Source organism: Trichechus manatus, unplaced genomic scaffold (genome assembly GCF_000243295.1).
Source record: "Trichechus manatus latirostris isolate Lorelei unplaced genomic scaffold, TriManLat1.0 scaffold00250, whole genome shotgun sequence".
NCBI classification, from domain to species: Eukaryota; Metazoa; Chordata; class Mammalia; order Sirenia; family Trichechidae; genus Trichechus; species Trichechus manatus.
In genome coordinates this window covers 1,314,862-1,327,268 of record NW_004444186.1, presented here as the reverse complement: position 1 = coordinate 1,327,268, position 12,407 = coordinate 1,314,862, and the positions used below count along the sequence as shown (strand labels likewise).

At 47.2% G+C, this 12,407-nt stretch overlaps 1 protein-coding gene across 6 annotated transcripts; it reads right to left on the bottom strand.

Annotated features, from left to right (window-relative positions):
• Positions 1-704: 704 nt before the first annotated feature.
• RFX5 (regulatory factor X5) lies at positions 705-11,737 on the bottom strand. Of its 6 annotated transcripts, XR_002822847.1 has the most exons (12): positions 10,888-11,014; positions 10,351-10,479; positions 10,098-10,131; positions 9,611-9,693; positions 9,229-9,348; positions 8,928-9,047; positions 8,724-8,805; positions 8,219-8,420; positions 7,874-7,974; positions 6,726-7,709; positions 4,912-5,016; positions 1,301-1,337 (listed from the first exon to the last, which is right to left on the bottom strand). XR_002822847.1 is itself a non-coding variant. In XM_023724592.1 (11 exons), exons 2-11 carry the CDS (start codon positions 10,464-10,466, stop codon positions 818-820), a joined length of 1,530 nt encoding a protein of 509 aa, XP_023580360.1. In that variant the 5' UTR covers positions 10,467-10,479; positions 10,888-11,014; the 3' UTR covers positions 705-817. The 6 variants fall into 6 exon arrangements, 5 of the variants coding, with proteins under 5 accessions (XP_023580360.1, XP_023580357.1, XP_023580359.1 ...); XM_023724592.1 differs by lacking the exons at positions 1,301-1,337; positions 4,912-5,016 and adding an exon at positions 705-869 and having other exon boundaries at positions 7,090-7,709; XM_023724589.1 differs by lacking the exons at positions 1,301-1,337; positions 4,912-5,016; positions 10,888-11,014 and adding an exon at positions 11,336-11,737 and having other exon boundaries at positions 5,289-7,709.
• Between the last annotated feature and the right edge of the window lie 670 nt (positions 11,738-12,407).

Genomic DNA, 12,407 nt, shown 5'->3' with positions numbered 1-12,407 from the left:
AAAAGTAGAACAAATGAAGTACCTCATTGCTGAAGGAGCATAGAAGAGTTCAGTTAATACAGAGGGCCTAGCCACTCAGTGTCGAGCGAATGAAAGAATGAATGGAAGGCTTCTCAGAAATACTGTGAGCTACGTCTTAGATGTCGGATATGATCCAGCCAAACAAAAACGAGAGGATTGTCAGGCTAAAAAATTGTGTGAAGAATAGAACTGGAAATGTGCTGAAAGCTAGCTGAAGTAGGAGTCCAGTCATGGAAGACGAGCAGAGTAAGAGGCATCGAGTACCAAGGATAGTTTAAATTTGTCACCACTGTCTGGAGTGGGGGGGAATGGCCAGTCCACCTGTCAAAACGCAGCCCTTGGCCAGCTTCCAGCCAGTTGTCAGGCACATGTCAAGAGGTGATGAGCCTGCTTTAACCTACGGTTTAAAATTCGACAGCACCTCCAGGGGTAGGGTTCTAAAGGGCCGACCTTTGGAAACATTGCACAAAGAGATGGGCAGCTGCTTTTTATAGTAGGAAGGTTTTTATTTTCCAATGACAAAAACAAGACTTCAGGAACATCTCTGTTCCGACAGAGGAAGGAGCTTTTTATAAGTTCAGGCAGTTTTAAGTCCTTTATTGACCAAGTGAGACTCCCCCATGCCCCCCCACCCCACACAAAGAACAGTGTTGAGAAGAGTTTGTTTCAACTTGTCTGTATTTCTAAGGCTCCGTCTCCGGATGTTTCTTGGCCATCTCTTTGTCTTTCTGCCTTTTTCTGGAAGTTTTCCATCACCCTGTTTCCATCAGTTTCCGTCCGCTCTAGTCTGAGCTCCTCAGGCAGGAAAGGATTCATCTTTGTATCCCAGCTCTATCCCGTTTCTACCACTGGGAAGAAAATTAATATATACTTGTCGATATAGCGACAGATTGAATGCAGAAGCGGATATGAGAATCCAGCTGTTCTTTAGGCATTAAATAAATTTCCCAAAATGTAAAACAATGCCAGTCATCTCACTTGATTTTTTTGGGGGGGGTGTGGGGGTGGGAAAATAGTTATTTTTCACATATGAATTAATAAATTTAAAATATTGACAGAATTTTTTTTCCTCCCCATTTGCCTTTCTTCCTTTCTCCTCAGTCCTTAATTGTCAAAATTTAAAACTGAAGGCTGTTCTTTTTGTTTTCTGTATTAAATGTCAAAGCACAGCATCTGATACTAGAACTACTCACCCCATCGAACCTTTTTTTTTTTTTTTTTTAAAGTTGGCTTTTGACAGAAAAAATCTCACTCACCTGTTAGGCCCCAGGGTGCCACTGCAGGTGTGTAGGTGGTTTGGCACGGATGACATGACCCTGTGGGAACCCATACTGGCTTGGGTGCACGTGAAGCCTCTTGCTTTGGTGGGTATGTATATGTGTGGGACATCAGAGTGAGGGTGGGGCAGGAAAGTACCAGCAGAGCAGGATAATGTCATTTGTCTTATTTAAATTGCATCATATGGGGGAAACACATTGGCTTATTATTCAAAAGTTGATAAAAAAACAAACACAGGATCCATGTCATACTACAGGTTAAAGAAATTAGTAAATTTTTTCCCTGAATCATAGACATTAGGGGCTTTTTTTCAAGGAAAAGCAAAACAAGCAGCTATTGCTTGATCCCTTCCTGTGTCTGAGTACAAATACTACCTCATTTATTCTTTCCTACAATCCTGTGGAATAGATTTTATCCGTTTTTATGGAAACAAAGCATCAGAATGGTTGTCATTTTTTTTCAAGATTGTTTTACTTTAACCCATGATAAGAAATGTTTTATATCATGACCACTGAAGAACAGGTCTTAACTGAAATAAAAGTTTCAGGAAACAATACTTACCCTTACTACATGCAGTGAACCCAGTATTTTCTATTTCATTTGTTTTAAGTGCTGTTTGCAACCTGTTAAATGGATTTCACAACCCACTTATGGGTTGCAGTCCACAGTTTGAGAAAACTGGGCTAAATAAAATGTTCAAAATCATACGGTAAGTGGTAAAGCAAAGAGCTGAGCCTAACTCATGTTCTTCCCAGGAAATAATTGCCTCCCCAAGAACCTTTTAAAGAAATACTGCATTATATATATTTATGCTTAGCTTTATTCCACTGGATAGAACCGGCGAGATGATCTTAGATGAAGGAGTAGGCCTACTGGGGAACCATGAGGCAAAACACTTAGACAAATAATGACAGAAATTTCCCCATTTAGTGGGTATGTGAATGTGACATTTGCTTTGATTTCTAAAGAAAGCTGATTATTAACCACAAAAATAAACAATAGATCATTTATTTGGGACCACAGACTAGAGATGCAGAGTTGGTCTTGGTTTAATTAGTAGTAAAAGATTATTTCAAATTTTAGCAGATTATATCTTTAATATTTGTGATAGAGCCAGAACAGGAAAAGACGACACTGGGAGGAGGCAATGGTGTAGGGGACAGGGAATTGTCGAAAAGGGGGAGAATGAGGAACGGTAGCAAGGAAGCAGTAGGTAGTTCTCCAAGTTTTAGTTTAATCCTTCACCGAATAAACTGAAGCTTCCTTGAAATGCAGGAGAATAGTTTTGTTTTCACGGCCGATTTTAAAAGTATGGTGGAAGAGGCTACTTTAAAACCCCACAACACTCATGCAAATCTTGCAATCATCCAGCGTCCTGGTGTCCCGAAGTGGATGGACATATCCCCAATCCCAGCCGTAGTGAGGACACTGTTTCCTCGGATGCTTCTCTCTCAACTAGTGCTTTATTCATCCATATACTTATCACCTGTCTGTCAGCAGCCTGGTCCAATCCCACAGCTCCTCCCACGTGGATAACGGCAACAGCTGCCTGGCTGGATCCTTTGACTCCAGTTCTCCATGCTCAGAGGAAACCTCATACCATCCATTCATTCAACAAATACCTCTAACGGCTGTGTGCTGTTTTCTTCTTCTGGTCTGTCTGTCACTATTCTTCATACACACCTGTTATGCCTGACAGGTCTCTGTACTGTATTGCACTGCCATGCCTTTATTCACAGCCCACACCCTTACCCTCTGCTTTTCCTGGAATGCCCCCTTTTTCACCTATCCTAGCCCTGCTGACGTTAAACTCAAGCTTACCTTTTCCATGAAGCCATCCCAAGTTACTCAGCCCAAACTGCTCTCTCTGCTTATAGCTCTTACGCAGTGGAGTGAGGAGCGTAACTCAGCTCTTTTGTGGTGTTCTTCCCTTACTTTATGAGGTAGACTTGTCCAGCTAACTCCTACTCACCTGTACTGGGAAGCAGTCCCTGATCCCTGCCTGACCTGCGCGTGACTCCTCTGGCTCCCACAGCATGCTGTGCTTGTTTTGAACAGAATTTACACTGTGCTAAGATCATTATTTACTTGTCTGTCTTCCCAACTCACATGTTTGAAGACCGTCTAAGTCTGACCAACTTTTCGTGTCCAGCTTCTAACACAGTGCTCAGCACTTAAAAAAGGAGGGGAAATGTCGAAACCACAGTGACGGACTCCTTCCCACTTCTGGCAGCGTGGGTAAGAGAAAGGTCCCATTAAAATACAACTAGATCCTGAATCAGTTACCGCAAATATAATTTTTAGCATACCGCTGGGTTCATTAGAAAGTATGGGGAATCCCTAAAGGAAAAACAAAACATTCAGCTGAAACCTCAATGAAACATGAGTTTAACATGCAGTAGAAAAAGCAGGTTTGCACCGGAGTCAAATGCTAGTATCAGCGCTATGAGCAGAGTTTAAGCCTTGGGTCTAACCAAGGAAGGAGAGAAAATCTAGGCCTCCTGAATTGAACTGGGCTCTTGAAGGGGCTAACATGGTCCCAGGTCAGAAGCATCCCCCAGCTCATGGCAGAAGCAAATGCAAATCCTCTCTGGAGGAAAGTACCCCCAATTTAGACCCTCAGAATTCCCAAAGATTAAGTTTTAACACAATTTGAGACCATAACCCCCAAATACAAAACATACAAGGAAACAAATTACTGTCAGCAGGTGTCAGCAGAAAGCAACAAAAGAGATGGACATTCATGATCAGTTACAGAATATAAAATAATCCCAACAATTTCAAAGAATTGGTATCATAGAGACCACATTCTCTGAGCACGTGATTAAGTTGAAATCAATATCAAAAAAATGATCACTTTTTAACTCTCCAGACATCTGGAAATTTATAAAACTTTTCTAAATAAGTCATGAATCAAAAGAAGTCATAGAAGAAATTTAAATATTCTTATAACTAATGATGACAATCCTGTATAACATAGAAGAACTTGCGGGGTGTAGAGAAACAGGTTCTTGAAACTTAACAACAGCGAAGAAGACAGAAAATTAGCTAAGTGTCAAAATTAAGATGTTAGAAAATTAAACCTAAAGAAAGCAGGAGATACTATAGGTAAGATCAATAATTAATGAAATGGGAAACACACAAGGAAGCAGATCAGCAAAGTCCAAAGTAGCATCCGAGACAGACAAACACATGTCGGTGCAATTCACCAAGGGAAAAGAGAGACAGGGAGAAGACACAGACAGTAGAAATGAAAAAGGACATGACTTCCCAGAAAACAGGTGAAAAATAGAATACTGCATGCCAAAAAAAGACATGAAATGCACAGTATGTTAGAAAAATATTTTACCTAAACTGACCAGAAGAAAACACCAATAGCCTGTCAGAGATACACTGAATGAATAGTTATAATTTTTTTTCCACAAAGAAATGCCAAGCTCAGACGGCTTTACAGGTGACTTTTACCAAACTTTCAAGGAACACTTCATTTCAATCTGATATAAACTCTTCCAGAGAGTAAGAGGGAATAGTCCCCAATTCAGAGAGCATACAGACCAAAAGAACCATCTTAAAAACCTTTTTAGAAATATTACTAAGAACAAAGGCACTCACGTTCAAGAATGTTCATAGCAGCATTGTTTGTAATAGCAAAAAACTGGAAACAACCCACGTATCAGCTGGGTAAGCAAACAGATAAACAGCTTGTGGTTTATGTACCTGGTGGAATATTATACAAATGACAATGAACAAATCAGAGCTATTTACAACAACATGGATGAACTTTAGAAATAATGTGACATTTTTGTAAAGCAAAAATAAACAATACATTATTTACTATATATATATATGGCTAAATATATATGTATCAAGTAATTAATACACACAAAATGAAGGATAGTAGTTACCTCTACAGAAGAGGCAGGGGGACAGGACAGGGGAGGAACACAATTCAATGGTATTTTTAATGTTTTAATGTGTAAGCTGGGTGATGGGTTGTAAGTATTCATTTTATAATTATGCTTCATAATTTATGTTACATATGTTCTTTATAGATATCAAATATTCCATATTTTTTAGAAATCCACTGAAGTGGAAATAAGTGAACAAATGAATCTCCCTGAAAGAAAATCTATTTCTTGGTAAAACCAAGATTCCCTGACAGAAGCTACTCTATGCAAAAGACAAAGTAGATCCTCAATAAACATTGGTTTACTGCATTTTCCCAGGACAAACCTGTAGGGTCTGTATTATTTCCCCATTGGAGCTCCTTGAAATGCTGAGCTACTTCCTTCCATACATCAAGATTCTGGCCTAAACCCCACACAGGTACGCCCAGAGACTGACACCTGGTGGATACAGAACGAACTTAATGAAATGCCCAGGCAGTAAATCTACTTTTCTTGGTGAAAGTGGCCGTAGGGTGGGGGATGACAGTAACAGGAACGCTAAAACTCATAAACAGGAAAAGGAAACAGCCCCCTCTGAGAATGTAGGTGAAAAAAGGGATTGTCATCTTAAGGGGAGAGTGGAGAGAGTCCCTAAAGAAGAATGAATTCCCTTTTGTTCCTTCTAGACTAGAACAAGAGGAAGCAGGTCGCAACTGCAGTAAGGGAAACAAGACTGATGAGAAAGGAAGCAGGGCTAGCTGATAGCATGAACTTCATAGTACCAGCCTCCTCGGCTAGCAACTCCCCCATCACACCTTCCATTTGGGGAATCTATATGATTCTGAAGAGGCCAGTCCTTTTTAAGAAAGGTGTAGTCCATGATGTAGAGTAAGCAAATCAGCATATTCCATCCTCAGGCCACAGTGATTAGTTAGGGATGGACATGTGACCCAGGCTGGCCTGATCAGAGTCAATCTTAGGGCTTTTGCTAGGATTTCTAGCACAAAGATGCCCACTGTTTCTGGTTGGACATAAATGAAGAAACATGTAATTCTAGGAGTGTTGGCAGCCATGAGGTGGCCCAGCCTTAAGATGATCCTATGGAAGGTGGAGCAGAGAGAATAAATCAGGTATTTAGTGACATACTGAACCACTGGATCAAGCTTCACCTGAAGCTAGCCCCACCTCTGCACTTCACCATTACTTGAGCCAATAAATCCTTTTTATTTTTAAGCCAGTTTGAGTTAGGTTTTCTATGATTTAAAGCCAAAATATCACACAGACCCTGTCCCTACCTTCCCACAGGACAGCACAGGGATCCAGGTAAGGTCACTAAAATTTACTGGTGATGTTAAAGGCAAGAGGATTAAGCTGGGTCAGAGGCAGGTGCACTAGGCAGCAGGTAAGACTAGGTGACTCAGCTGTCTAGACCAGAGAACGGACTCCCTCAAGGGAAGATGAGGCAAATGAGAAGCAAGTGCAACAAAGGCTCTGCTGGGCAGGCAGAGCTGACGTAGGTATAGAAACACTCTTCCCCACCTATCACGGCGGTGTTGCTTTGGGGTCTTTACACTCATGGGGTAAGCAGCTTTGAAGCACGTGCCCCTTTAAGTCTTTATTACCCTGGGCTGCAGTCTCTTCCTCTCCCTTCACCAACCGAAGAGCCTCCTTCTGGCTTCTACTGCCCTTGATGACGCTCACTTTAGGAGCGACAAGAAGAATCTTATCTTCCGCTTCTTTGGTATGCCGGGAACTGGAGCCCCTTACTCCTTTGGAAATAGCACCATCTTCCCGACCCTGGGCAAGCACTGTCCCCTTCCTAGCCTCTCCCATTAGCCCTGGCCTCTCTGACCCTCCAGCTGAGTTGCTTTCCCTTCCAGAGCCCCAAGTCTCCAGTGTTAACCTGGAGGGCTGGGCGGAGTCCAGGGCAGCTGCTGACTTCTCAGGGGTAGAATTCCTTTCCTTGCTTCCACCGGATTTTTTCCGAGGGCGCCCCCGTTTTCTTTTGGCATCGGCTCCCGTATCCTCTATATCCTGCTTTGCTGCTTTAGCTGGCGGGTCCTGCCCACTGGCCTCGCTCACAGCTACTTCAGCCGTCCTCTTGACACCCTTGTCCTGGGGTCCCGGGTCACCCCCTATGCCTACCTCCTTGTTGTCTGTGCACTGGGGCTGAGTGAGACCCACAGGTGGTGCTCGCCCAGGCCCAGGCAAAGCAGGAACAGTTGGTAAGATCATGTTAATGATGGGCACAGCTGCTGGAGGCCCCCCACCTCTACTGGGCAGAGGCAGCGTAGCCACCTTCAGGGGGCCTGAAGGAAGCCTGGGGGCCAGGATAGGCGGAGAGACTCGGATTGGCTGAAGGTGTGAGCGAGGGGTCCGGGGGAGGAGCAGCGGTAGCCGAGCCACCAGGGCGTTAACCTGTGGGTTACTGGCTGCCGGGGCTGGGGTCTCTACTACGTTCTTCTTCCTCTCTCCACGCACTGAGGCGCCAGCCCCAGCCCGGGGTTCTAGCTCCTTGGGAGGCTACAAAGTAAAGAGAGGAGCACAGTAAGGGACGAAAACTGGGGACTGAAGGGAACACAGGCACACGGCAGGAAGTTTAAAAAAAAATACGGGACACACCAGGGGCAGGGTATAGCAAGCCCCCTAGCCCAGGGCGGTGAAGTCCAGGGCATCGGCCTCCTGACCTGGGTTGGCTTCTCAGGCTTCTTCTGGGCTCCGGCCTCCAGGTTCTCCACACCATTCTTGGACTTAGATGACCGTTCCCGAGGAGCATGTTCGTCCTCTTCTGCAGAGGTACCAGGAAAGGTAATAAATTGAGAATGGCAGCAACTGAGGCATGGAGAGAGAGGGAGGCGACTCTCACTGACTGGCAGACTAATGGAGACGGGAAGGAGGAGGCCTGGGGCATGTCCGGGAAGGGTCTACAGGAACAGAAGGCAAATCGAGGCGTCTCTATCTGGTATGTGGGAAGGCCTTTCAAGCTGAAAGCGGTGGACAGTTTCTCGGAACATAAGGGAGGGTGCACCCACCAGCAAGCCCCACGGCCTTGAGCACGTGAGCGTGAGCCGATCGGGCGGAGATAAGATGCTGCTGTAGTAGGAAGCGGGCGACCTCCACGATGGAACTGAAGGACCTTTTCAGGATTCGCTCCGCCCAGTCACAGGTCAGGGCGCAGGCTGCCTCTACCAGTTCATCCCGAGGTGCTGGGGTTACTTCTGGGCCCATTTCTGGCTGCAGTTGTGAAGGACATGCCCCATCACACTCCCAACTAAAGGACCTCTGCCCTCTCTCAGACACCAATATTGGCCATAGCTGACACCAGACCAGACATGGGATGGGAGTGACTCTACCCACCCCATTCAAGACACCCACAAGTTCTCTGCGTTCTCTGCCTCAGCATAGGGTAGGCAAACGGGCACAGCCTAGATACCCAGCAGCTACATCTATAATGACCCAAGCTCTGTTAGCCCTCAAAACATATCCCAAAGACCCGTGGGAGAGCAGGGTGGAATCCAAGTGTGATCTGTTACTTACACTCTCAGAACCCTTCAGGTCAAGTCCAGGCAGGGGGGGCATAGACACCAAGGTCTTTCTTCGAATGCCACTATAGCAGTATCTGGTGTGAGTTAAGGAGCAGCCAGTCCACAGGGATCTCCAAGACTTAGAAAGGTTACACTGTTTCTACTCCCAAGTTCTTCTCCCTAGCTCCCTATCCCCAACCTCTCCAGCCAAGGATACTTGGACTGGCCCCGGCCACCAAGCCTGCGGGCCTTGATGTCAGGGAAAATCTCCCTGATGATTTTGCCAAAGTTGGCTGTGCTGAGCGGACGGCAACAGGCGAGGCTCTCACAGTACTTCCTGAATGAATGAGACAGGATGGAGAGATACTCAGACAAGGCGGCCAGGGCTGGGTCCAGATCCCCTGGGTCCAGACCTAGGGATCAAGTCTGGGAAGCCCTTTAGGAAATGAGGCTTCATCGAGGCAGGGAGCTCCCCAGGGGTGAGGGGTAATCCCATGCCCACCCAGCCGCCCACCCACCGATAGGCATCATAAACGCTTTGCTTTGGCAGGCAGGTATCAGCGTGCTCTTCTAGGTGGTTACGGATCCACCTATAGGCATACATGTACTCCTCATTGCTGAGTGTACTGGGCTCTGAGCTGCAGAGAGAAGTCAAAGGGACAAGGGTTACCAAGACCGAACATTGTCCTGGTTCTATCCAAACCACCACTTCGGTAGGTGCTGGACCAAATGAGTTCACCCAGAATCCACCTGTCCCCAGTAAACCAAACTGGAGCAGGGACCTTGGTTCTTGATCAAAGACAGCAGTTATGAGTCTTCCTATTCACCCGGCCCCTTCCCTGTGAGCCTTTCTCCAAGAATCAGAACCCCTGACACCTAGAACTCTAGTACCAAACCCACCTTTTGTCTCCGGTGCTGGGTCCTGAGGGGAGCTGAAGGTAGAGATACAGCTTGTCGTTGTCTGACAATTTCTGTACATCTTGCTGAGGCGGCAGGAGACACAGGCAGGAGAAATTGTAAGGCCAAGAAGAACCCAAGGTAGGACCCCCTGATTCTTACCATCCAGTCTAGTCAACTTAGGGACTGTCAGGCTGAAACAAGGACCTTAGAAATGATCTGAGGCTGGATGTTCACTATGCTCTGAGGGCCCCTACGGGCTACCGTGTGGAAGAGGGAGGAGAGGGGATCACCTCTGATTTACCTGTACTGGTCTACACAAGAGGTCACAGAGAGAGGAAGTGAGATGTACAAGGTCAAAACCAATTATCTTCTGACAGGCCAGCCCGCACTGCCTCTCCCACATGGACCTTTCATTTTGCCTGTATCACACTCACCATCCTCACTCCCAACCCCACCTCTCTACCACTCCCTCCCCCAAAACACTTACCAGGATCCCCTCCACTTTGTTTTGCACGGCCTTGCTGTAGGGAGAAGGAGAAACGGGGGGGATCACACACAGTTTTCCCCATCCCTTAGCTGACTGCTAGGGAGGGGAAGAGGTGCTCAAGAAGGGCCTCCACAAGGCAAAAACCTCCCCTGGGTCAGAGGCACCTGCCCTGTTCCTCTGCAGAGAAGTGAAGTACTGCAGGGATCTCCACCTGGGACCAGAACAGGATGTGGAGGTAAGGATGAGTACTTACGAAATGCTACCTCGGAGCCTCTGAAGAAGGGTGGTGGGTTCGCCAGTCTCCGCGTGACCTGGGGGGGCCCTCGCCCCAGTCTTTGGGCTCTTAGCATCAGGCTCGTCTTCCGCCATCCCGGCATGAGGGCTAGGGTTGACATACAGGACGTGAAGGCTGCATTCACACTGGCCTTCCCTTCCCCCAGAGACCCCAGGGCATGCCTCACCTCTCTACCCAGAAAGACAGAGAAACAGAAACAAAGCCTCGGAATTTCCCCGGGGGTCTTTTTCTCACCATTGCCTTCGCCCCAAATTAGAACCACCCCATTACTTATCCAGGCCCACATATGCCCGAACAGACCTCTGCCATCTCCATTCTATCTGCCCCCACCCTTCTGAAGTCTCCTAAATCTGGAAAACTGTAAAGGAAGAGATAGGGGGATTGGGAACCCACGCTGGAAAGAAATCTACATTTCTGCCTCGGACCCCCTATTGCCCCCCGCCCCAAACCACCACCACCACGACGAAGTTCTCTAATTCTCTATTATACTCTCACCATCGAATCTGCCTGGGAGGTCAGAAAGGATACCAACCAATTCCGCCCTTCCAGGCTGGAAGAAACCCGGGCCCAAGTTCTCATTACTCAGTCTCGCCACGGCTTTCCCCCGCTGCTCCCCCTCCCCACGCCGCGGCCCCTACGTCATCCCCCTCACATCCCATCCTCAGGCGCGCCCCCACCTCCCTCTCTTCCCCCTCCCTTCAGTCCTCGGTTGCTGCAAAGTGGGGGGTTCAGGGAAGCGGAACTCAGGGGCTGGGCGAAGGAAACCCGGTTGGGGGAACGGGGTCCCAGATTCGGGGCACGTGGGCAGGGGCAAAGAAGCGGTTGAAAATACAGCCCAAATCTTTTTCTGCTCTCCTCCCAACTCCTACTGCCCCCTCCCTACCTCTGAATAGTCACCTTCCAACACAAGCAACAATAAACGTAAGAGAGAAAGAGAAACTACCTCGCAGCCACCTTCACTCCAGCCCAGCCCCACGGTCCTGCCCAGCGGGCTCGTGCGTTTCTTTATTTTCTTTTTTCTGAATGGTTGTAACAGCCCCAATCTGCCTAGATACACGGTCAGCCTGCTCTATCATTGGTCGCTGCTGCCACCCGGAGACAGAAGGCGCCCGGCTCGCACCAGCGGCCTCAAAAGTCTGCCTGGTAACAGGCTCTGATTGGTCAATAGGAGAGGGAAAATCCAAAGTTGGTCGTATTTGAGTCAAGATGGGGAAGTCCGGGTTAGGTTTCGGTTAAAACTGGGGTCGGTTGAGACTGCCGGTTCCAAGAGGTTCTTCTCTTAAAGGGACCGCAGGACGAAAAGCCCAGGTGCTTGTCCCTCTTTGGAGCTTTATTTTCTTTTGCTCTCCCCTCCTGCGTTCCAGAGACGACGGAAAGAAAAGCATCAATAAATGATTAACTAGCCCTGGTGGCGTAGTGGTTAAAGCGCTCGGCCGAAAAGTCAGCGGTTGGAACCAACCAGCCGCTCCGCGGGAGAAAGGTGTGGCAATCTGCTTCCGTAAAGATTACAGCCTTGGTAAGAAACCCTATGGGGGCAGTTCTACTTTGGCCTATAGGGTCGCTATGAGTCGAAATGGACTCCACGGCAGTGGGTTTCGCTGTTGTTGTTTTTTTTTAAGTGATGGAAGTTCGCTGTAAACTCATATAACCCCCTTTTGATGAAAAACCAAGTTGAACCGTTCCTCCCCCGCCCCGCCCCGCCAAACACTCACAAACAAACCCGCAAACACAGGGGCTCTTGTTCCTCACTGAGAGTCTTCCAAAACCTCAGCAGTTGTACCACGTTTAACTAAAATGCTCCCCCTCCCCCCTTAGTGAGCTGTGGTTTCCCTTGTGAACTCTATTTCCTTCCAAGGAGTTGCTAAACATTTACATTCCCGCGGTTCTGCATCTGTGAACATTGGAATTTTGACCGACTACCCCAGAGGGTGCTGGATGCCCACACGAGGGTTTTACCATTAGAGAACGTTGTACCGAACAGATCGTGGGTTCTTAAGACTTTTTTAGGTCATGAA

Excerpts from the sequence above, each read along its gene's own strand:
- RFX5 (XM_023724589.1), bottom strand. The coding sequence starts at position 10,466 with ATGGCGGAAGACGAGCCTGATGCTAAGAGCCCAAAGACTGGGGCGAGG. Across the intron at positions 9,048-9,228 it reads AGCGTTTATGATGCCTATCG|GAAGTACTGTGAGAGCCTCG; the intron begins GTGGGTGGGCGG and ends TCATTCATTCAG. Across the intron at positions 8,421-8,723 it reads ACCTGAAGGGTTCTGAGAGT|CCAGAAATGGGCCCAGAAGT; the intron begins GTAAGTAACAGA and ends TCACAACTGCAG.